Consider the following 27,338-nt stretch of genomic DNA (forward strand, 5'->3'; position numbering starts at 1 on the left):
TTACAGAGATTTCAAAAACATAATGTTAAATAATAGTAATTCATTTTCAGCCCTATATATGGATGGGATGTTTCTGCAAATGATGTTAATAGTTGATTAGGCTTGAAATAGATACTACAGATTTTGTCTCAAACTCTAATAATATGTCAGAACCCATTTGATAGAAAAAAACTCTAATGATAAATGTGTAATCATTTCCAGAGAAATTAAATCAGCATTGTGCTTTGAGATAATTTTTTTTAGTTTAGTGACAAATTGAGGCAATCTATCCCTCTCACTGAGTTTTAGGGTCTGTTTTTCAGTTTACTATTTTATTTTTCTCCTGAAGAGGAAGGAGATAAGAAAAGACAGAATGTAAGAAATGGGGTATAAAAATAGAGAAATTATATACTTCCTTTGTGTTCTGGAAAAAATAAAACATGATGGTTTGCTAATAATTGTGGGAGGTTATGTGTTTGCATGGATTCTTTGCAGTATCACTAATCTACAAAAAAAATTGGCACATACTGTCCCTATAAGGGATAAAATAAAACAAAACAACACAGCTTTAGAGCATGACCATCATTGACGATTTGTGAATTTCACACAGCATTTATTCATTAATCTGGTTCAGCATTAGAAAATTTACAAAAATATTTGCCCTCATAATCAGGTATATCAAGCCAAATACACTTGTACTTGAAGAATTCTCTGCTTGGGACAGTGTATGGTGTAGGCTGTAATGACACAATTCAGTTATTCTTGAGTCAAGACCTACCACAGTGAGTGACAGGGTTTTCAGGTAACATATTCAGTCTTCCAGCTCCTATTTCATCCTTCAGTTAACAGGGAGTTAAGAGCTGAATCCTCAAAACGTCCAAGAGAACTCAAAAGAGTTTGCTCAGTGGAGTTCAAATATCAGGCTAAAAGCAAATTGCAATTTTGATTTGAACCCTGCTTCCTACAAGTGTCCCAATGCAGGTGTGGTCTGGATTTGATAAAACATTAACTTTGTTCTCTATGTAAATAAAATGGTGGCTACACAGGTGCACCTGCTGTATGGTATTATGAGCAACCACAAAGTTATCAGAGTGTAACTTAGAAAAAATAAACAGAACAAGTGTGCTAAAGGGCACATTTAGATTGCTGTTGTAGATTGTGTATACAGTTAAATCATTCTGTCAAATAAGTTTACTGTAGTTATTGAATATAATGTATAGTTCACATGGAAGCTAATTTGCCCAGCATTCCCACATGTCCCCTGATTTAGTGAATATTTTAAAACTTTGCTCAACAATTACATAACAGGAAGGTATCTAAAAGTGGAGAAAGAAAAAAACATGGTGTTAACAATGTGGAATAAGCTATGCTTCCTTTTAATATCTTTTGTGAGAAGACACAATGATGGAGAGCACTGAGAACATTTATTACTGACAGGTGTAATTTCACCCCTACTTGAAAGGCCATGACTTTAAAAGGAGATGAAAGCTTCCAGCTGATGAATGAGGGAAGAAAAGTCTGACAGGAATAACATGACTGTCTCAAGGGAATTGAGTCATGTGGTCCTGCGGTTTACCATTTGGCCATGAAGTTACAAAGATTTACAGTGTGCTCTAAAGGGGTTTGGAACCCGTTTATTTGCATTTACTTTTGGAGGGCTGATAGAACAACTTAAAGAAACTTACAGGGTGACCAGCTCATCACCCAACTAATAATAGCACAATGGTTATCAGCCACCCAGAGCAATATAACCATGACTGATGAAACCCTCCTACAACTAAGTTGGAGGGCTGATAACAAGATTTGAGATAGCCATCTGGGTATAAAAGAGCCTTTATTATTATCATTGAATAGAATCGATGGGTTTGCATCTAGAAAGGAACTTTGTAGATTTTATGGTATCAGAAATAATGTCCCAAAGGACTTTTTAGCTTTAGGTCCATTTTGATGAAAACTTTTTTTAAAAAGTTCTTTAAATGGCACTAACTAAACTAATATACATTCTGTACTATTATTTTTAAGGTGCTGAGCTAAGAAACTGGATTTCAGAAAATTAAGGTTGTAAAATAGAGAAGATAAAGTATGAATTACTATAACCTGAGAAATAATGTGACAGTGACCTAGGAAAGACAGAAGATAGAATGGGAGACAAAAATGAGAAGTGGCTATTTCTCTGTAGGTACTAAATTTGCATACCGTTTTGTTAGATTTTGCTCTTGCTTTCTTAAATGTGAATATTTTTACCACTTTAGTACTAAGTCCAGGTTAGGGGTTGGGGGACACTGGAAGTGCTGCTGGGTTCAGCAATATTCACTCCAGGGAAATCAGTGGGCTGTCTTCTAAGAACAGAGAGCAGACTCTCATTTCTGTCCACACTTCACTAGTGTCATTTTTTTAGAGCATTTATCAAATTAAAAAGATTATTAAAGTGATCAGAAAGAAGAGACACAAGGAGGAACCAGAATCTCTTCAATTAATAAATTACTTAGAACTACCTTATAAAGCATAAAAATAAAATAAGTAAGCAAATTCTCTGCAAATCTATAGACACTAATAAGCATTATTCAGCCTTGTTAAAAGTCTTTAAAAACATCCTGTGGGTAAAATTATGCCCAGATATAATCTGGATAAGGATAGGCCTATTAAAGTGCATTTGGTTGGTTCAAACATAGTCTAGAATTTTTAGCTTCTTTTCACTATATCATTTTGAGGGTCATTTATAGACTATTCAAACACAATTATTATTTTCCTGGACAAAATTCATTAGTAGGCACAGGAATATGAGCACAAAAACTTATAGAATATAGCATATAAACATGCAAATATAGACAAACTATGTATTACTAGAGAACTACCAAAACAGTTACACATAAAATAGCAATTATAAGAAATTCCACAAATGTTAAATAAACAAAAAATAGGAAAAGTGGTACACATTAATTGTGCCATGAAAAAAATCATATGTTCCATTATTACTTTGGCCTTTTATAAATATAAACAAGAAATAAAAAATAACATTAACATTGATTACTCTGGACTACTTAAAATTATATGATATTAAATAAATATTCTGTTGATAAAAATCCAACATAAAGAGACATATCTAAATAACCTTTACACTTTAATAAATAAACCCTATAAACCAACCTTGAAACATTTCAAAAAATATATCCTTCTTCTACCAAATAGCTTCCTTCTCTCACTGCATAGTTTCCTACCTTGGAAATATTTGTAGGAACAGCATGACATAGTTATCAAGATTCTTTAGCATAACTAAATAATATCACAGAAAGAAGCTCCTAATAACTGGGAATATTATTTTGACTTAACTGGAAGTTTTGCTAGTGTAATTACACACAAGGCAATATTCCTGTTTACAAAGTCACATTATTTAACCCAACATATACTTATTTTTTTAAAGCATTTTACATTTCTGAACACAGGAAAGTACTCAAGTAGCAAATATATGTATACTAAAGCCCTTGGAAACTTTTACAAAAAATTCATCCATACATTCCTTTATATTGAGTTATAACCTTGACTTAACAGTCTCAAACACTATGTGAATATAAAATACCCAATAAAATAAAGTTAAATGTAGGCAATCTCAAGTTATTTTTAGAATTGTATTTTATCATGAAATGTTTTCATCTAACATTTTCTTTATTCTTCTCCTTTTAATCATCCCCTCTTTCTCTGTGCACACACACACACACACACACACGCATCGTGTAAGCTTTACCCAGTTTTACACAAGAATTCTAACCCATTTCTGACCCTTAACATGATTATTCTGTTTCTAACTCTATTATTACTCATTAAACCTCCTGGCTTCATCCCATTGGTAACATCTGCTTTCTATCAATGCCAAAGACAACAGGTTCTTTAAACAAACTTTCTTTAAAAAATAAGATTTTAAAATATAAGAGTCGTATGGATTTTTTAAGTGAAAATCTAAGTTCTTTCATTAAATCTACAATGAGCTTTTTTTCAAAATGAAAGCCATTTACCCTAAGAAAATTCTGGAAAATATCAACATCTGTACATTGCAATAAAAGCACTACTTGTGACTGTCATTCATCAAGCTGGTGAGTAATTCGGAAAACAGTAGCAATAGCCCTTGGAGTGGAGTATATACGTAGGATGAAGCCAAAATGTTTTTCTAACTTGTAAAGGAAACTTTTCCATAAGCAGTACTTACTGCCAGTTGCTTCTTCAAGGTATGAGCAGCATCAGTCTCCTGTTGATTTAGCTTAAATAAATTAAGAGGGGAAATCCAACTGAGGTGTATTCCACATGTTAACAAATCTCCTATCTAAAGTATAGCTTGAACCCCACCCTCTGGTACTGTTGGAATCAGTTATCTATTTCCTAATTACTTAGTCTCAACAACACTTGTGAATGGTAAAAAAAAATTAGATAGCACATATCTCTAACATGAATATCCCCATATATTATAACTGTACAGATAAGTATGTGTGTATATATACACACACATATATTTGTATATAAAATTGTAAAGTAGTAAAATTGAAAAAGAAACTTTGGCTACGAAATGCTTTCTAAATGTCTCCACTACACTACATTCTAATCTAAAATAAAATTAGGCAAAACTACTTCATGTAACCTTCACATTGTTACAATACATAGGCTCCCAGTTCAATGTAATTTCCAAGTTGGCCCCACTATGAAAGATTCATGACCATAATTACATTTCTATTCCCACAGCATTAAGAAATGGAAAGCAAGTATTTCACCTTTGCAGTGACACATTTCCCAGTTCTCCTTGCACAACTTAAATTATAATACAAGCCCTCAAAACAATCCTTTTTATTCTGAATCATGCCCTTCCAACACACATAGCTTTCAGTCTGCAGCCAGAAGCTGAGCAATCACTGTCGACTTCTTTGACTTTATGGAAAATAACACAATGTTTCTCTGGTTTCTGAAGTAGGAAAATGTTGAATTCTTATATCTTGGTGTTTTCTCTTTTTTTTCTGTCTTACAATTCATTTTTTCCCTAATTCTCTAATGTTTACAGCTCTAACCCCTGGCGTCATCACCTTCTTGCCTCCCTCATTTCCTCCCTTCTCCATTCCTTGTTCTTTTTCTTACTTTCTCTCTCTCATGGTCTCTCTCTGTCTCACTGATGTCTCTTCCACTTTCTCTCTGTTTCTCCACCCTCTACTTTTTGCTTTTAAGAAAGGCAGAGCATCTCGATATCCTTATGAAGTAGAGAATACATGAACCAACAAGACTCTATAGTACTTATTGTTTCTTGTCTATCTAAGGAGATAGATACCGAGAAAAATTTCAGGTGCGATGAAGAAGTTTAGGGTATCACAGGACCATACAATAAAAATATTATTTAATATTCTATTTGCTATACTCTTCCTGAGAAAGTAATACTCCAGCTGCCCTCTGAAAGACATAAAATGTTCACAATAGAAAATTGGTAAGAAAATTTGATCATAATCTTGACTAGAAGGTCCCTGTCCTCTTTCACTCATGTAAGGAACCACTGTTCCCTAAAAACTAGCCTACCTGACTTTCTTTTCTTCTTCCTTCCTCTCTCCCTTCCTTCCTTCTGCAAACATTACTGAATGCATCAAAGACAAGAAAAGTCAAATGATGATTATATCAAAGTTATTATCCCAATTTAAATGCAAAGGTAGCCTGCTGGAAATTTATCTTACAGGAAATCACTCACAAAAGAAAAATAAAAATCTTAGTTTTTTTATCAGTGAAAATTTTTTTTTAAAAAGCATATAATTTAGAGTGTAGATTTAAAAATTATGGCATACCCATACAATGAAATATTATTCAACCTTTAAAAAGACTGAAGCACATTTGTATGAACTTATATCACAAACTAATTCAGGTATGTTGTTATATGAAAAGAGCAAGCCATGGAAGAGCACGTGTAGAGTCTAATACCATTATTTCTAATATGGAAAAGGAGTTATATGTTTATATCTTTAAGAAACAAATGTACATCTCTTTGTATCTATATACCTATTACTGTAGCTATGGCTATATATCTTTTTTTTTTTAAAAAAACAGATTCTCGCTCTGTTGCCCAGGCTGGAGTGCAATGGCAGGGTCTTGGCACACTGCAACCTCTGCTTCCCAGGTTCAAGCTATTCTCCTGCCTCAGCCCCCCGAGTAGCTGGGATTACAGGCGCCTGCCACCATCCCAGCTAATTTTTTGTATTTTTAGTAGAGATGGGGTTTCACCATGTTGGCTAGGCTGGTTTCGAACTCCTGAACTTGTGATCCACCCGCCTTGGCCTCCCAAAGCACTGGGATTACAAGCGTGAGCCACCGCGCCCAGCCTAGCTATGGCTATATACCTTTGTACATACTATACTCAGAGTATTTCTGAAAAGACTTACAAGAGACTCTTGGAGAAAAGGACATATGATTGGAGAATGAGGTTTTCACTTTTACAATACATACCACCGCTGACTTGTTTGCCCACACCTTTATTAATTTTAAAAATGTATTCATCAGCTACAATAGTTAAGAGCTTCATTGACTCTTCAGACAGCAAGTGATGTGGCCTCTCATAGGAATGCAAAAGAAAGGCAAGCTGGCCCCTATTGCCCTAAGAGGACTTTCATGGTCAGGCAGAAGCTGTCCTACCCCAAAAGCTGTAGGAGACAGATATGCTGCCTCTAAACCAACAGAAAACAATGCAGAATGACTAACTTTTGTTAAAAAACTCAGAATGTTAAAAAAAAATCTTAAGTGTTAATAAAAATAATAAGCAATACTAGGTAAATCTGACTAAAGCATATACAGGTATTCTTTGTATTATTCTTGTATCTTTCCTATAGTTTGAAATTATTTCCCAATAGGAAAATTTAAAGAAAAATAAAGAACAAAAGCTACCATGACAATGTTATTAAATAGGAGACATACAAATATTTTATTCTTATAAAAACAAATACATGCCTTCTTTTCATTTTATTTGCAGGTTATTTAGAGCCAGAATGAAATACCACAAGCAAAATCTCATTCTTGAAAACACATTCCTGACATTTGCTTCTATTTCTTTTATTTAAAAGGTGATGTAGTAAAGTCAGTAAGAGCATTTTGTAATGCCATTTCCTCTTGGCTATATAATCTAGTTTTCAGTTTTCCAGTCTGTATTTAAAGTAAAATGTATTAGTGTCTTTTTATGTTTAAGAAAAAGTGATTATTATGAAAACACTTTAGAAAAATCATTTTGGTATTTTCCTTCCCCTCCCATCAGGCCACTTTTTACCTTTGGAAAATAAAGTCATAGATAAGTTCATTAAGCATTTGGCTGAAAACTAAATGTTGTTCAAAAGAAAATTTATCTGCACCAGAAGTACTTCTTCAATGAAAATCATCTACCTCTCACTCTCTAAAATATGAATAAATTATTTCAGCATGACTGCAAGTAGAATTACAAATAACCATTTCTCTTTTGAGGTATGCATTTTATATGACTCAGGCATGAAAAATGTAGCTTTGAAAATTTTTCTCTGTAACTGAACTTACCTTGTGAGCCCCCATTTTCACTGGTAGCAAAACACATCATCTTGCCAATGTAAAATAAACTGTTACTTTTTTTCCAGCTCAAACTCAAAAACTCTGAAGAAAATATTTGGGCAGTTCAGAATTCTCCTCTCCCTTATCCTTTCCTAGGATTACATGTTTTTTTTTTTTTTTTCTGGTATTATATTGTCCTCTGGGGACAAGTGTCTGATACAAAGTCATTAATATCTATCCATCCTGCCTTTCTGATGTGACGTGCAATTCATACTCTTGTAAAATTCATACTTCGTTTTTTGATTGTTGTCCCTGCATTCACCTTGAAATGTAAGCATCTCACTTTGCTTTCCAGTTGCCAGTTCTATCCAGTTCATTGTGTCCTCAAAGTAATAAACTGTAAACCTTTTCATGTTTGCCTAAATGAACTTGACTTTAAGGGTCTGCTGTCAGGCCACCTGCCGAGGCACCTCATGTATTCACTGCCAATATCCAGGCACCATTCTGGACACAAAGCATTTCACTGGGGCTTGCAATCCAGGTAACACTTTGAAAGCTAGGTGAAGATACCTCTTGAGTTTCAATTGTCAGCTTGTGTCAAGACATCAATTCTGTCAAGACATCAAGTTGTACCTAGAGAGCGGAGCACTGGACTGATGCCCAGGGACCCACCAGTGCCTAACTTTTAGTCACATACACTTCCAATTATCTTACTGACAGCTAGCCAAACTTTTTTTTTATCATTAGGCAGAAAAAAAAGTGCATCAGCTTGCATTTTCTCTTACTTTATTATTTTCTATATATGCCCTGAGTCCCTTAGGCATTTAGCTTTTGACAGTCAAAAGATATTTCCTCTCCCCGAAATCCAGCTTTTGAAATGTGAGTTCTTTTAAGACAGTGTTTCTGTTATAAGGCTTTAAAGTTTTCTTTTGATTTGGGTCCTCCCTTCCCTAGGCCAAGCTCCTGAATGAATGAAGTCTCCTAAAGGTAAGGATAATGGTTTCAACAAGTAAAAATTCTGGGTTTAAAATCTCTTAATTTCAGTCTAATATGTAATTTTATATTCAAGTATTTTTTAAGTGAACACTTTGTCTTTGCTACCACATGAGGTAACATGTTGTATTAATTTATTTTAAAGAGCGAGAATGCAGAAAAACAAATAAGGGCCCATTATTCTACCACTCAGAAATAATTCCAGAGATTGTTTTTCCTGCTTTCCTAAATGGAGATACCAAGAGAGATAGAGTTTTTTATTCTTGAATTACTTGTTGACAATATGTTAAAGCCATTATGTATTTTCAACCTTATTAATAGTTGTACAGTATTCTATCATATAGATGAATAATGCATTACTTCAGCAATTGATTGCTGTTGGAATTGAGGTCACTATCAATTTTTTCTAAATTAAAAAACAATGTGCTGAACAAATATTTTCATACATAAGTCCTTCAACACATTCATAAATATTTCCTTTGAAACAACTTTTATAAGTGGCTAAAGGATATACATATTATTCTACCTATTGTCACATATTGCTAAAATGCTCCTGCTAATAGTACAATGTGATCATGGGATCACCTCTGACTCTCAGCACTCAACGATAGCTATTATAATGTACACATATGTTTGTGCGTGTGTGCACGTATATATGTGTAGGCATATATGTACATATATGTATATATATTATATTGAGAAGCAAAAATTATACCTAATTATTGTTTTAATTTAGTTTAGATATTTTGCACCATGTATTTATAAAGTGATTGCTGGACATTTGAGCATTTTCACGTCCATTCATCCTTCTGCTTATTTTTCTGTTAAGAAATATGTTATAGTATGTCTTTTTAAAATTAATATGTAAAATATGCTAACATAGTTTTCACATTTGGCCTTTCATATTCTCATTTTGCTTACAGGGACTTTTAACTTGCCAAAGTCTTTTTTAGTCAAATCCATAATTCCTTGCTTTTGACATTTGGGGTTTGGTGTCATGCTTAGAGATCTTCTTTATCCTAAAAGCAGACAAATATTTGCTTATACTTTTGGGAGTATGGGGTCATGGGCACACACCGCCAGCACCTCATAGTGCAAATACAGCATGGGGGGCATCAAGGGAAAACTGAGAAGCAGAGAAACAATAGAGCACACCCTATCCCCATTCTTCACCTCCATCACCCAGTGCCCAGGTCTGTGTGCACATGGCCAGTGTTCCAGCAGAGAAGGGCCTTGAGTCAGTAATGCCTCATGTATTTATAAGGCCAAAGGGCAGGAGAAGCTTTGCGATCTGCAACGGGAGCAGACTTTTTCTCACAGGATGGCCTTGTTTGAAAGTGGGAGCCTCTGGGCCCCAGAGGCTGTCCTTCTGTTAAACTAATAGATTTGTTGAGCCAGCTCTCTACTAAGCAACCAAGGAAGGAAAGAAAGATTAGCCACCAGGACCAACCAGACTTGTTTCTCATCAACCTATATTAATGGTTGGTTAATTTCTATATTTAATTTCTATGCTAGAATTCTTCTCTGGTATAAGGCAGAGATCTATTATTTGGTCTCCTTTCAGAACTTTATTAGTAGTGTTAATGATTGTTCAATTAGTTCTCTTGAACTTTGGAAAAAATTACATCGTTTTCCATTATACATATTTTGGACTCTTCCTCTCCATGTATATACTTTTTAAAATTAATTTTATTATGTTATTTCTTATGTTAGAGCCATGAGGATAAGCCTGTACAACTGAAGTGATTGCAAGCATTCTTGACAAGTAGCTTGGCATTAAAAAGCTCATATCTAGCGTTTCTTAACTGCCTTCCTTCATTTACATTTATTTGGAACCTGTTGAATTTTTTTTTTTTAACTTTTATTTTAAGTTCAGGGGTGGATGTCCAGGTTTATTACGTAGGTAAATTTGTGTCATGGGCATTTGTTATACAGATTATTTCATCACTCAGGTATTTAGCCTAGTACCCATTAGTTAATTTTTCCTGATCCTCTCACTCTTCTTACCCTCCACTCTGTGATAGACCCCAGTATGTGTCGTTCCCCTCTAAGCATCCATGTGTTCTCATCATTTAGCTCCCACTTATAAGTGAGAACATGCAGTATTTGGTCTTCTGTTCCTGCATTAGTTTTCTAACAATAATGGCCTTCAACAAAGGACATGATTTCATTCTTTTTGTGGATGCACAGTATTCAATGGTGTATATATACCACATTTTCTTTATCCAGTCTATCATTGACTGACATTTAGGTTGATTACATGTCTTTGCTATTGTGAATAGTGCTGCAATTTTTACTCACATTGTTCTGTCCCTTACTCTTCCCTGAGGAAATGAATGAGAAAGTGATCCATGCTTATCTCACCTGGATGGAGATAATCAAGCAATAGCCATGAGTGTGAGGTGGCGTGGTGACCCTAGGTATTGTCCACTATACACAACAAACTTTCTTTTAGTCTGACTGTTCCAAAGTCTAGAAAAGGGGAAAAAATACAACAATGGCAAGCCCATTTGCTTTCACACTAAGCCATCATTCCAGTATAGATTTATCTGTTTAAGAGTTAATATTATTTTTTCATTCTATCTGATTTTAGAATTTTCTCTCAACTAATTGCAAAGGTAGGTGGGGCATAATGAAGTCATAGTAAATAATGCCCTCAAACTCTAACAGCATTTATTTATTCATATGACTTACATCTCAAAATGCACAAAATATGGTATGTGTAGTCAAGGAAAATTTATCACATGAAAAATTTTAAGAAGAATCTAAGTCAGATCCACTCAAAATTTAGGCAAAGCTAAGTTATACGAGCACAAATTTTCTACTTTAAATAATGTCACATGATAAAATAGTGAGATTAAAAACTAAACTTCTCCAATTAATCTTAGATAACGAAGATGTGTATAATAAGTTATCACTTCTTTGAGTCTCAATTTCATTATCTGCTAACTAAAAGCTATAAAACTTTTAAAGGTTTTTCCTATTGATTCTTCTCTCTAACCATCTGGGAAGGTTGCAGCTTTATATAACACTCTCATATATGAGTCTTAATAACAACTAATATTTGTTAAGCATTCAATAAATACAGACACCATATGAAGCACATCACTTATTCCATCTCATTTAAATCATTCTATAATTCATCAGGTGGATACAATAGTTACCCTCTTTCTACAACTGATGAAACTAAGGCATAGAAAGGGCAAAGCCTTTTTCCAAAGTGGTTCAACTAGTAAGTATCAGAATTCAACTATGAATTTAAAATTTAACTTATAGCCTACTATCTTTACCACAGAATAAGTTTAAATCCATGTCCCAGAAACTTGCCTTGTATTTTGGATACACAGAACCATTCCTCAGGAGTTGTTTATTCCCATGAAACAACAACAACAACAAAAAAACTGACCTTTTCAATAGTGAGAAGAAAGCAAATAACCACAGTATGCAATAATTGTCATGATAGCTACAGTACAAACTGATGAAACATTCTTAATTTTGCCACTTTTTACAATTATTAAAGACTGTAAGACAAAGCTTGTTTTTAATTTAAAAGCTCACAGCAGCACAGGGAGTCCAATCTGTATTATATTTGTATTTGGAAAATAAACGTACACTGTCAAAAGAGAAAACAGACCTAAACAGAAGCTGATTAAATGCTTGAAAATAATTCAAGGCACTATACCATTGAAGTGATTCCAAAAAGTGACATGGATGTAATATAAGATCCTGAACTACATCAGAACTCCAGGATTTAGCAAAAGGGTAAAAGGGGAGTTCATTCACGTAGAGGAAGAGAAAATTTTCTTTGGACTAGTTATATCAGATAATATGTTTGTTTAAGGAAAAGTCAACAGGTGGGAAAAAGTTCTGCATGCCTAACATGGAAAGAAAGCATATTTGCGCCTAATATATTGCAGAAACTGTTTCAGTCTAACTCATTCTTTCAAAAATATCACCCTCATACAGTGGCCGAGGTCAGCTTGAATTTTGGTAATCTGCTATTTATAAGTGTAGATCATATATGTTAAACTGATCTCAGAGGCATTCGGACACCCTGACTTTAAAAAATATTTTCCTTGTTTATTATGCATGAATTACTAATTTTTCCCTTTGAGATCTGATAAATTTCAGCTTTTTGTTTGTTTTTGTATCCCAATTTCAAGTATATAACATCTAAGTTTCCCATTGATAATCAACAACCTTCTTTGCATCATTGCTAAAGGCCCATATTATGATTTGGTCGCATGCTTTACAAAAGCATTACTGTAAATATTTCAAAAATAAATGATCCCTCACAACTTAAGCACAAGTTTCAGACCTTAAAGATTCCCTGTGGGTGTAACAGTACTATCCTACAAGATCAGGAGAAGCAGGCCCTCATTTTATGTGAAATTTGTAACAATGCAGTCATGAGGTAACCTAAGAGAGTTTTGAATTTGTACTCATTGTTAATATGGGTCCTTAAATTCAATACCTCTGCAATTTTGAAGTTACACTGTGTGGACTAGTAAAAAAAAATAATAGGACAGAAGATTTTTAAAAACTATTTTCTAGACCGACTGGGTCACTAACTACATCACTTTACCTCTATAAGACTGAGGATTCTTATCTGTCATTGCCAAACCTATATAAAAGAGTAGAGAATTAATGATAGTTCACAGGATATGAATGTTAGGCACATAACTGTAAAGACCAACTAGCATCACTGCTAATAACGAGTTAGAAAAGCACCTTGCAACAACGTATGGAGATGTCTTAAGAAAGAGTGCTATCACAGGATGTAATTTCATAAACAAATTATGCAGAAAATGAAGACGATTATAGAGCTGTGGATTCAACAGCAGTGTAAAGGACAGACGTAGAGATTAGATATCAGGTGGGAGGACAGAGATCCATAATTCATTGTATGTCTTCATGATATATAGAACAGTGCACTGCATAAAACAGACACTTTGTAAATGCTGCAACTGAAATAAATGCATACTTAAAGACTTTCTCCTTGGATTTGGCCAAATAAAAGCTATTTTGCATAAAGCTTTTACTTTCACATAGTTGGAGGTGGCTAGAGGCCAAAGTATGACATTTAGGCATGCCGCATACCATCTTTTGGGTATTCCTTTTCACAGAGGTGAAATAACTCTATACTGGAAGTGATTTACTCTAAGAATGTGGTCAAGTTTCTAGCATTAGGACCCTACCTCGATATAACAGGAAGTGGGGATTCAGAGAAAGGTGTATTCTCTTACGATTTCTTTGCTTGAAAATCTGAGGAAACAGTATGTTAGGTACAGCTGAATAGCTTTGCTTCAACACTATTTGCAGTTAGGAGCAATGTCACCTAGAGAAGGAAGGCCTCTAGCATACCAGTCAGAGATTTTAGGATATAATCCTATAGTATCTGGTATTTGCTATTAGTCACTTTCTTATCATATCTGCCTATGTTGAATGCCTGAATAAAGGAGAAAGAGCTAACATTTTGGATTAATTATTTAGGATTCCAAAATACCCTGATAGGCTTGAACAAATAATCTGAATAACATGAACACACCATAAAATGCTCAAGAAAACATGTTAATTGCTGTTTTGATATTCAAACTAATCAATTCTAGTAGTAGTTAATGAAGGGCATGGCTTAATAACAATTCATATTTAAATATCTCACATTTTGGTTTGCTATAACATTGAAGTTTATATTGTGACATGACTGGCACAAGCCAATGTAATAAATCAATACAATTGTAGGTACATTTCTAAAAGTAGTATTCAGGTAATAGGAATCTATAGCACACTGTGTTCCATACTAGTACACTGTTTTGTACATTAGCCTGTAGCACAGAACTAAGTCTATTTGGGGATGATACGTTGGAGTGTCCTAGGCTCTGTCCTCAGGCTTCTTGTTTATCTATGCTAAACTCTATAGCATAACATCTAATCTCATAGTGGCATTTGTATACTGAAAACTTCTAAACTTTTAACTTCAACTCAGACCTGCACTTTGAAATCCAGATTTTTATATTTATGCCTGCTTGACATCTTTGCTAGGATGTGCAATGGGTATCTCAATGTAACTTCACACTATATGCAAAATAGTAATTGCAGGACGGGTACAGCGGCTCATGCCTATAATCCCAGTACTTTGGGAGGCCGAGGCAGGCAGGTCACTTGAGGCCAGGAGTTCAAGATAAGCATGGCCAACATGGCAAAACCCAGTATCCACTAAAAATACAAAAATTAGCCAGGAGTGGTGGCACATGCCTGTAATCTCAGCTACTCAAGAGGCTGAGGCAGGAGAATTGCCTGAACCTGGAAGCAGGAGGTTGTAGTGAGCTGAGATTGCACACTGCACTCCAGCCTGGGTGAGAGAGCAATACTCCATCTTTAAAAAAAAAAAGTAATTGTAGGTAAAATATACGTCTAAGTGTAAACATAAAAACAATAAAACTTCTAGACTATAACATAGGAATATATAATTGTAACTTTGAGATAGCAAAGATATCTTAAACAGCGTAGAAACATCTCTAGCAATAAAGGAAAAGATTAATAAATTGGACCACATTAAAATTTGGAACTTTCATTAAGAAAGCAAAAAGGTAAGCTACAGAGAGGGAGAATATATTCACAGCACATATAAACAACAAATAATTTTTATCCAGAATATGTACAAATTGCCTACATAAGAAAAAGACAAAAGATACAGTAGAAAAATAGATAAGAAATGTGAATAGACTCTTCTCAGAAAAGGATATTAAAATGACCAATAAACACATGGATGACCCTCATTAACAATCATATAAATGCAAATTTAAACTACAATGATATAATGCTATATACTTACTAGAATATTAAAAATCTGAAATTAAAATACTAAATGTTAGCAAGACCATGAAGCAATAGGGACTCTCATACACAGTTGCTCCGAATTTATACCGGCCCAATCACTTTGGAAAATATTTGGCATTATCTAGTAAACAAAACTGAGCATACATAGGTCCTATGACCTAGCAATTTTACTTGTAGGTATATAACCAATAGAAACCAATATACATATATGCACACAAAGATATGTATAAGCATAACCCCATTATTTATAGCAGTCAAAAATTGTAGACAATCCATTGTCCATAAAAAGTAAAACAAAAATAATTGTGTATCATAAAATGGAAAACCACAGAAATAAAATAGTATATACCACAACTACACACGACAACATGGATGGTTCTCATAAACAAAATATTTAGTTTAAAAAGTCAGAAAATATGGTTCTATTTATATAACATTTAAAAATGACAAAATTGTTCTATGGTATTAGAAATCAGAATAAGGATTATCATTGAGAATAGGAGAGTTGTGACTAAATGGACATACGTAAGGCTTATTTGGTATCAGTAATGTTCTTTTTCTTATTCTGGGTAGTGATCAAATGGTTTGTTCATTTTGCAGTAATTTATGGACCTGCACATTTAACAGCTGCATGCTTTTATATGTTTGCTAAACCTCAATTTTAAAAAGAAGTTTCTAAAGAGACACTGTATAAGGAGTATCCAGAAAAAAAAAATCAGAATGCCAAGAGCTTAAAGAATGATTAAAGAAATTTAAAATTTTAACCTTAAAAAGCCCTAAATATTTAAAATAAAATGTGAAAGCTATCTTAAAAAATCACAGTGGGGCAGCAGTATTATTCTATATTGCTCCAGAAGACCAATAACTAAAAGAAGGCAGGTTTTGCCCATTGCAGTCTAATTATTAGAACTTGCTGAAATGCAAATAACAACCTACAAAGGAATGAGCTGCCTATCAATGAAAATATTTAAACTATTTAAGCAAAGACTGCATAGCCATCTGTCAGAAAAGCTCAAAGGAGGATTCCCGTAATGAGACAGAGGCTGAACAAGATAAACCCTGCTCCTTTCATTTCTAAGATGTTATGGTTCATAATGAAATTGGTGTCAAACATGTATCTGTCCCTCTCTGCTTTCCTCCTTCCCTTCCTTCCTCTCTCCCTCCTTCTACAATCCCTCTTTCCCTCTTTGGACTCCAAAAAGAAAATTATATAAAATAAGATCTTTCATTTGGTCAATTGTTTCATTCAAGAGAGTCTCACAAAGACTAATAGGTATGATGGGAACCCTCATCAGGGGTCAGATATAAGAGTGCTATGTATTGCACACACTGTCAAATCCACTCTCCCCACAGAGAAAGTATTTTGGAACTGAACGTTCCTCCTCCTCAAATATTTTTCCAAGTATTTTGGAGAACTTCACCACCTCAGAAAACACACCAGAAAATATGTCCATAATTTCCTTAGCTTGATAACTTAATAAATATTTCATACTGGATTGCAGATGTCAAAGTGGTATGCAGCATTCTTTCAAAGACACTTTCATTTCTTAGGTCCACAGAAAACCTTCAAACAACAGCAACTTGTTAAATTGTACATTCATTCCAGCATATTAATTCTCAACTAAATGAGATGTCATTTTATCTTATTACTCTTTACTCCAATCCAATAAGATGCAGAGCATTTATATCAACAAGTCACTGTAGAACTGGCCTATCAAAGAGCATCTATTGCAAAGCAACAGATACATACAAATTTTGGACAAGCCAGTGTTGAACATCATTAATAAAAGGGAAGCAGGCATAACTGGGCTTACTTTATGGAAGAACAAAAGGAGGAAGAATGGTAATTGCAGGTGAAACATACAGCTAAATGTAAACACTAAAACAATAAAACTTTTAGAAGATAACATAAGAATATGTAATTGTGAATTTGAAATAGAAATATATCTGTGCTATCTTTGGGAGGGGGAAATATATCTGTGCTATCTTTGGGAGGGAGGAGGCTGCATACAAGAAGGAAACCAATCTTGGCAGAGCCCTAGAGAAATTCAGGACTCAGGAATTCCAGAGATATGGAAGGTAAGAAGGGTTAAGTGGGGGCTAAAACAAGGATTTCAGTTGATACCCTCTACCCATATGAAAAGAATTATCCATAGCCAGATAGTCATTCCCCTCAAACACCCAGGCAAAGGATTGGCGACTAATAACTAAAGAAATGGAACTAAGTCCCTGGGGAGAATTAGAGCACATAGCTTGGGACTTGGTGCCAAAAAGCAAGGCCTTCCATATTTGACAGGGCCTCTGACTAATGGAAAGCTCCTCTCCAGTCATAGATTAATGCAAAACCTATCAGTGATTACTAACTAGTTGACCCTAACTAGGTTCACAAGAGGTAACAGTCAGCTTTTGTGTCGTGTTATTCTTAAATGTTAATGAACAACCAAGAATCACTAGATATTTGAGAAAAATCTTGTGATGTGATAGACACAAATACATACAGAAAGAAAAATTCATCCTGGTAGACATAGAAGTAATTCAGAGAATAGAATAAAATTTTAAAACAAGCAAAGCAAAACAAAACAAAACAACAATTCTAGTTTTCTCAGGGATCACATAAGAATGCGATACAAAGATTAAAAAAATAAAATGGTATATGATATTTTAAAATTAAAATGACATATAAAGCAAGATTATTCATGCTTTTAACATGAGGTATGTTCTAGAAAGGGCAAGGAGGAAAGAAAAATAAAAAACTAATGATATGCCTATTCAGCCCAATCCTAGTGATATGGTTTGGCTTTGTGTCACCACCCAAATCTCATCTTGAATTGTAATCCCCAGGTGTTGAGGAAGGACCCTGGCATGAGGTAACTGAATCATGGGGGCAGTTTCCCCCATTCTGTTCTCATAATAGTGAGTGAGTTCTCATGAGATCTGATGGTTTTATAAGTGTTTGAAAAGTTCCACCTTCAATCTCTCTGTCTTTCCTGCCACCTTGTGAAGAAGGTGACTGCTGCCACTTCTGTCATGGTTGTGAGTTTCCTGGGGCCTACCTGAGCCATGTGGAACTGTGAGTCAACTAAGCTTATTTCCTTTATAAATTACCCAGTCTTGGATATTTCTGTATAGCAGTGGGAAAATGGACTAATATACCTAGCATGTGTAAATAGTAAGATCTTAACAGGAAAGGAAGAAAAGGAATGAGCATTCAAAGTTAATAGACTGAACAATCTCAGAAAAGCTAGAAAAATTTAAGAAGCTAGAAAATCCCAAATATTTGGCAACTAAAAAACAACTTTTGGATAACTCATGATTAAAAATAAACTAAAAGGGAGATTAGAAAATTTGGACTGCAAGAAAATGAAAACATGACCTATCAAAATATCTGATGGTGCAAAAGTGGTGCTTAGAGGGAAATGTATAGCACTGAAACACCTATTTTAGAAGAGAAGAAAAGTCTCAAATCGATGACTTTCATCTTAAAAACTAGAAAAATAAAAGCAAAAACCAAAGTAAGCAGAATAAAAGAAATAACAAACATCAGACATCAACAAAATGAACAACACAAAATCAGTAGACAAAAATCAATGAAGCCAATAACTGGCTCTTTGAGAAGATGGATAAAATCTCTAGCCAGCCTGCTCAGGAAAAAAAGAGAAGACCAGTATCTGGAGAGTGTGGATATCACCATAGATCCCACAGACACTAAAATGATAAGGGGATACTATAAATAACTTTATGCCCATAGATTTGACAAGTTATAAATGCCAACACGAAGCTAGCATTCAATAAAAGACAACTACCTTAATTATCATTGCAACAGTTAACACTGCAAAAGCCGTATACTGGTCAGATATGAAGAGGAGTAGCAATCCCTAGAAAAAGAATGTCAGTTAAATTGATTCTTCTGAGACTTTCCTCCCATATCTCAAAAACTGAAGCAGAGTATATATTTATAAAAGGTCACCCACCATGCCAATTCAAACAGGTATTCTTGCTACCTTAACTGCAATGAAGACAGTTGGTTCAGATTTAGATCTTCCCCTCTGCTAAGAATGAGTAAATGGAGATCAACAACGGAGTCAGACACCTACAGTTGGTCCAAAGAATAGCACCTGCCAATATATACACAGAACAACCCTGTGAAGACCCAGCTGTAAAATACATTCTTCTCCCAGACAAAATAGTGGGAAAAAGGAATGGGAAGGCTCACTTGTGTTCCCTTTTTAGCTATAGCATCTAAATAAACATAATATTGTTTCAAAAGTTAGGTTGTAAAGAGCATTGAATTATTTCACCACATCTTAGAGTTAAGGAGAAAAAGAGAAGTAAACATGATTGCTAAATTTCCGTTTCTGATCCAAACTGTGCTATAGACACCAAACTCTTAAAGTATTAAATTATATTCAACTGGAAAATCAGAAGAAAAAATGTTTCAAATATTATGCAACATAATTTTCTCCTAATAGCAAAAACACTAAATTACAACTGTTACATATTACTTCAGTGTTTTCTGCCAAATTCACCATCATGCTTTGCAAAATAGATTGAGCCATAATTTTCATAAATTTTAAAGAGTAATCGTGGTTATATCCCTTTTAATCCTCTGAAGATTAGCTCTGTTATTTATTATAGCACACTCAACATCTTTCCTGACAACTGATTTTTATTAAAACTTTCTTATGAGGCCCTCTTTTAACTTTGAGAAGTAAAACTGTTTGACAGAATAGCCATTTAATTTATCCATTTCTAAGGATATGTTTCACATAGCAAATTATTTTTTCCTTTGCTTGTTTTGTATCATTTGTAACATGAAAGCCATGGTACTTGCTAAGGTTAGGCAACCAGAAGTTTTTTCTTACAACTTATAGATCTGAAGAAAGAAATATTACTATCATTTTGCATCAAGGGTCAAATAGTCTCATGGATATACTTGCCCTTTATTGCACATATACAAATCCAGAACAATCTGTAAATGCTTCCTCAGTTATGTACAATAGCAGCTTTTATAATTGCAGTAACACAAATGTTTTAAAAGGTAAAAACCCTTATGTACATCACTGCAATCAGCAAATTCACTAATTTTACATTTTATTGCACCCACCCCATTTTGCATTCTATTTCTCCAAAATTTGTAGCAATTTTAGTAACTCTTAATTAATATTTTAATATGTGAAAAAGGTACATAAAATTGAGTTTAAAAGAAATAATAGCTTTCTTAGTTGCACACAGAGTGTGAATCCATAGACTCCAGTTTACCAATGTTTTTGAAAGTTTCTTCTGGATGGAATTAGTAAAAATCTGTTCCCACAAAAGGATTCTACTAAATGATTATTCTCTCTTTGTTAAAAATAAACCATACTAATTTTAAGGTTGTAGTTAATGTTCTCTTTGCTGTAAACCACAAATTGAACTCTAAGCAAAATGGAGGATTTATTGAAATGGTCCTGCAGTGTCTCCCAAATTCAAAGACCCTATTGAAGGCCCTTCCAAACAAAGGGACAGATACATGGGTATATTAGGGACCTCAGTAGCAGGAGATTATGATCACATATTTTAAAAGATTAGCCTCAGTGACTCCTTGGCTCTGTGCCTCTCCATTTCTAAAGTCCCTTTCCAACAGAGTGAATCCTATTGGCTCAACAGTAATTGATCATCTAGGTGGAGAGGGTTAGGGATTAGCCAGGACATCCATGGCCTCTAGGGCACCTGTCCTGGATTTGCATTCCATTTCCAGAGAAGAAATAATTGTGAGGTGCCATGCCAAAGTTCGACCTCTTCGCTGCATGATTTTTGTTTGTTTGTTTCTTTGTAAACAAGTTACTAGATATAATAAATTCACCAATAATTGTTCACTTTAAAATTTTCCTAAAGTATTATAATCTGTTTCTTGCTTCCATGTATGACTATAAAATATTTCAAACATAAAGTAAATTAAGAAAGATTAATATAACAAATATTTATTAACATAACTATTATACCTAATACTCAGGTAGCCAACATTCTGCTAAGCAACTTGCTCAAATCTTAACATTCTCCCATATTGGAATCATAAATTTTAAAGAAACAAAGCATTATGTAAAAGCCTATTCTTCAATCCTACTCTTCTCCCTCCTTTCTTTTCCAACCTCCTCCTACCTAGCACAATGTAACCATTTTCCTTAAGTTAAGGTATATTATTCCTCAATGTGTACTATACAGTTTTTATATGATTAGAACATGAGTATGTCCATAAAAATGATTAATTATTGTGTCAGTTTTTGAACTCTATATAAACATTTTAAATAATAAGTTATTAAGGATGCTGTGTGCATGGTTTTGTTTTGTTTTCTGAGACAGAGTCTCAACTCTGCCATCCAGGCTGAAGTGCAGTGGCTCGATCTCGGCTCACTGCAACCTCCGCCTCCCGGGTTCAAACAATTCTCCTGCCTCAGCCTCCCAAGTAGCTGAGTTACAGGCACCCGCCACCACACCCGGCTATTTTTTTGTATTTTTAGTAGAGATAGGGTTTCACCATGTTGGTCAGGCTGGTCTCGAACTCCTGACCTCGTGGTCTGCCCATCTCGGCCTTCAGTGCTAGGATTACAGGCATGAGCCACTGTGCCCAGCTCATTCTGTGTTCTAAATAGTGTTTTAAATATGTTTACCTGTATAAATTCATTTAATCCTCACACACTTTCTATTAAATACAGTTAGAATCCAATTTACAGATAAGGAAACTGAGACACAAGAAGGAACGAATTCATCAGTGACTGAGTGTCATTCTGTACACATCATTCCAAAACATGCCTTTTTTCCTTTTAACTAAACACAATGTCTTTGAGATGATCCTATGTTGATATAAATAATACCTATATTTTTTGCATTAATTCCTGTATAATATCCCATAGTAAGAATGGACAACAACCTGTTCTTATGTTTATGAACATTCAGGTTATGCTGCTATTATGAGCAATGCTACAATTACAATTACATGATAATTACAGACTTGTAATTATCTCCTTGCTTATATGATTGAGAGTTTCTCTCAATCATTTATCTACTAGTATAAAGATTATACACATCTTTCTCTTTACTAGATATTGTCAAACTGCTCTCTAAAGTTGCCTAACAATGTACTCTACTGCCATCACCAAACATGGTTTCTTACTTCACATCTCACCTGCATTTGAAGTAACTGGTCTCTTTAAATTTTTGTCGACCTCGTGGGTATGAAATACAGCTCATTTTAATTCTCTTGTCTCTGATTAGCAATCAGATTAGTACAGTTGAGTGTCTTTTCCTATTGATTGAACTATTTGGCTTCCTCATCCCTGAATTGCTTGTTTATAATCTGTTCACTTGTTGAATGGATTTTTTTTAACTAGTAAAAATTCTTTTTAAGTTATTGATACAAATGCTTTGTCAGCTTTATGTATTACATATATATGTGGCTTGTTTTTAAACATTGCTGATTATCTTTTGTCAATAAAGGATTTTAGTTTTAATGAAATCAGATTTACTGAATTTTAATGGTTTGTGATTTTAGCATTTTGTTAAATAAATTCTTCCCAGAAGGTATAAAGATATTTTCCCATATTTTCATATTTAACTAATCACATGGAAGTAATATTCATGTTTTCCACGGATGAGTGTCTTTCTTTGGGGGCTCAATGGTTAATGAGCCCAGAATCTGGACCCAGATTGCTTGATTTTAAACATGAGTTTTACCATGAACATTGGGCAAAATATTTAACCTCTCTGTGGCTTGTTTTGTCACCCAGAAATAAAGATATAAATCAGGAGTCATTGAGTTAACATATAAAGTGCTTAGAGCAGTGATGGTCATGCAATCCAAGCTACTAATGTATCTACTGTTGTTATTAACATCAGTTTTATCTGCTACTTCTGAGCTAACACCCCACTGTCATAAGTAATATGCTCTCTGAAGGGCAATTTTGTTCATTTGCATACTGGTTAAGAATCAGACTCTGGAGCCAGACTGCCTAGATTTGAATTTAAGTCACTCACTAACCAGTTATATAAACCTGGATAAGATGTTCAACCTCTTCGTGCCTCAAAATTCTCATCTATAAAGTGGATATAAAAATAATGCCTATTTCATATATGTAGTAAATATTAAGAGTTCAAGGATATAAAGCACTTATGAAAAATGCCCAGTACTTGGTAAGCTTTTAATATATATTAGCTATTGCTGAAATTATAATCATTATTATTATCATTTTTTAATTGTCTTAATGAAGTATAATTGGCTGTCTTGATTCTGTCAGTTCAAAAAACACAGCATGAATTATATATGGGACATGTACTAGCAGACATAAGATTTAACTGGGAAAGCTTCTTATTACACATGTAAAATATTTGGACACCAAATCATATTTGGGCTTTTGGTCATTTGTAAATGACCAAATACATTTTATTTTAATTCAAATGGCTATGTTTCATGTCAGGTATGTAACACTAAAGATGTCATTAAATTTTCATATAAAATGATTGATTAAATACCTAAATAAAATTATGTTTTGCTTACATAAGATTACATTATTGAAACAATGGCATACTTTTTTTCCCTAAAATGGCTAGAACTAAGCTTTAGCATCTGTAGTTCTAGAGCACTGCAGTGGATGTTGGTAGTGTCCCTCTTAGATCTCATTTCCCAGGCAGATGTACTCAGCTCCAGACCTGCAGGTGTTAAAAGCTAATGGTTCCCACCTGTACCCTCCTTGAAAGGACTGTCCTTAGCTGACAGGAGCCACTTCTCCATCTCCCACCTCTGTGACAGCTGATGATTAATTGATGGAGAGAGGAATGGGGAAGGAAATGTATACAAGCAAATTCACCTTGCCGCAGGCAGAACAATCTCTCGTACTCCAGAGCTCTCTGTGAGATCAGACTAAGACTAGATTTCAACTGAAACCACATCTCTGCCTATCTTCTTCCTCTATAGTATCATGCTTCCATCATTCCATAACAGGTTTTAGATGAGAGAACTTTCTCAATAAATCGCTTGCACTAAAATTGGCATCCTAGGCTCTGCTTTTAGGGAACCTGACCTAACATAACACATGGTATTTATGCTCTATTAAACATCTATAATGCAGTAGCCCGCACTTTGGGAGGCCCAGGCAAGAGGATAACTTGAGCCCAGGTGTTCAAGACTAGCCTGGGCAAAATAGGGAAACCCTGTCCCTACAAATAATAAAAAAATTAGCTGGGTGTGGTGACACATGCTGGTAGTTTCAGCTTTTCAGGAGGCTGAGGTGGGAGGATACTTGAGCCCAGGAGATCTTGGCTGCAGTGAGCCATGATGGTACCACTGCGCTCCAACCTGGGCAACAGAGCAAGGCACTGTCTCAGAAAAGAAAAGAAAAAAAACCACCTACCAAGTTTTAGGCTTAGATGTGCTTTACACATTATATAATTTTATTCTATAAATATCTCAGCAGTGTGAAAATTATTATCCCCATACTTTGGGTGGGGAAACTCAAAGGCTGTGTTGAGTTGAGAAATGTGTCTTCAGCTTGTGATAAGTAGAAAATCCAAGATTCAAACTCGGATAAGATGACTCCATAACCTTCGCTCTTTCCTGCACTTCTCACTGCCTCTGTATCAAATTTTTATCCAGGAAATAAGGAAATTAAAGATCTATCCAGCTATAGTTTTTCTGGTGAAATAAATATTGATATACATTTTCCCCCAAACGTTGATGTAATTTATTTAAAATGAGGGTAAGATTGTGTGAGTCATATAATTTCCATAAGGGTTTATTAGTGGACAAGCATGAATTCTATTAAAAAAGAAATAAACATCTGTATAATACCTTCATTTTCTTTAAAGGGAACATTTTATAAAAGTTGGAAAATAGCAAGGAGGGAAAAGATCATGTCAGCACAATGTTATTGGTCATATACAACGCAATCTTATGTTTCATAGAGATTTCAACACAGGAAATGGGTATATTAGGAACCACCTAATTCATAGGTTTTCCTGACCCAGGTACAGTGGTTTCTTTGAATGACTCTGAAGGAAAAGCTGTAGGCAATGTTTTTTTACTAGCTTCAATAATGCATATTTCAAAGCCAAAACTAGTCATCCATGTGACTGTTTACATAGTCAACATTCAGTGGGAAAATAAGTGTCAATGGGTCTCACTTTTCCCACCCCGAACAGCATGTGACCTCTCATTATAATCTTCATGAGCCTTTGATTAGAAAGGAAATGTTTTATTTTTTTTCACTCAACAAATCAGGGATTCTTAGTTTACTACCATTTGAAAAATAATTATCTCCTCCCCCAGCTGCTTGTTCACTAGAAAGAATTACATAATCCTATTATATTAGAAGCACTATAGGGAGGACCCATGTTCTATACATCTTTGTTTTTGGCAAATAGTAAAGTGGTTTGCACAGACTATAAGTTAAAATGGACAGTCGTTCCTACAACACTAAAAAAATCTATAGTGTTTCTTTAAAAAATATTCTGATAGCTATAATATCTTACATTGATCAACAATCTTTACATCTCTAATAAAATCTATAAGCAACTATTTGTCTCAAAGAACTGTTTCAACTATCTTTTCTAAAGAGAAATTCAAATCCAATCAATGTTTTCCTTAAAGACTAGCAGCAAAAGTATTGCATATTTTCTATATCTATTTTATTCACAATTATAGCTTTAGCAGATATAACACTCCTTTATTATAAAATTTATTAAATATTAAATAGTTGTCATGTATCATACAGTGTGACGAATATTTAATCTATATTTTCAATAATAAATATTAAGATGAGAGTACTCTTTTAATTCCCACCTTACAAAGAAGGAAATTGTGGCTTAGAAAATACAGTAATGTCCTTTTGCAATCCATAATACTTGGTAGGCAGTGAGTCTGGAACTTCAGTCTAGTTACTGTCTACCTCAAAAATCTGTTTTTTAATCACTGAACTATACTAAATCCTCTAAAGCCAGGATTATATGTCTTTCCATTATTAAAATTATTATCAGCTGCTCACTCTCCACTGAATCCTACAAATCACTATTTCTTACACAAAAACAAGCACATGGTTTCCAGATTTTATCTCCTAAGTAATCACTCAATCTATCTTTCTCTTCCCATTCATTCTGTCATTTATTTATCCCAGGCTTCTATTATGCATCTATTATGTATTGCCTGAACTGTTACAATGGCCTCTCAGTTGACCTCCCTGTCTTATATATCATTCCCCATCTCTATGGAGACACACTTATCCCCATATACTGCTGCCAGTGTACTCTTAAGTTGCATGTCTGATCACATTAACCATTTATATACATTATTTTAAGGACATTCATCACCTTCATCTCAGTAGCTCTGTCCACACTACTGAGCACAGCAACATAGCCCTTAGACCTGGCTGTTGCCCATCTCTTTGGCTTCATTGCCTCCTCTCCCACATTTATTTGAGAATTATTTACCAAGTAAAATTGACCAGGGTTGGTGACCAAATGGATGTGAGATCTGATAAGTGGAAAAGGAAAAAAATAACTTAGTAATAGAGCAAATGTTGAGCATTTGAGGGATAGCAATATGGAGGTAAACTTTGGATAGAGTTCAGATCTTTTTCTCCAGCTTCTTAACATCTGAACATATTCTTTTGTCAAAAACAAATCAAATTCAGTATGTTCCAAGTCAAACACATGACCTCTGTGCCCTACTTCTGATCTTTTAGTACACTACATTTCAGAGTGGCAGTACCATCTATGTATCTCCAAAGACTACCCTCTTTCTTTCTATCCCTTCCTTAACTATATCCTATCACAGCATCCTGCCAAGTTTGCCTTCTAAATAGCTCTCAAATCATTTCTCTTCTTTTCATCTGATTTTGCAGTGCATCTGCTGGCATCCGCTTTATCCTTTCTATAATTTATTCCCTATACTAAAGGCACACTGATGTTTTCTGTCTGAAAATCTGATTATATCATCCTCTACCCACTTACACACAATCAGAGATTTTTATGTTTTTCCT

General features: G+C 34.4%; 1 protein-coding gene across 5 annotated transcripts in view; it reads right to left on the reverse strand.

The window, feature by feature from the left end:
* CFAP299 (cilia and flagella associated protein 299) overlaps positions 1 to 27,338 on the reverse strand; it is a 692,782-nt gene that overhangs the window by 354,420 nt on the left and 311,024 nt on the right. For 2 of the 5 annotated variants that reach the window (XM_063809505.1, XM_001144179.7), the window contains one exon: positions 4,181 to 4,231. The exons of the other annotated variants lie outside the window; for them this stretch is intronic. In XM_063809505.1, coding sequence (XP_063665575.1) covers positions 4,181 to 4,231 — 51 coding nt within the window. The remainder of the gene's footprint in view (positions 1 to 4,180; positions 4,232 to 27,338) is intronic. 5 annotated transcript variants of the gene reach the window in all.

Source organism: Pan troglodytes, chromosome 3 (genome assembly GCF_028858775.2).
Source record: "Pan troglodytes isolate AG18354 chromosome 3, NHGRI_mPanTro3-v2.0_pri, whole genome shotgun sequence".
NCBI lineage: Eukaryota > Metazoa > Chordata > Mammalia > Primates > Hominidae > Pan > Pan troglodytes.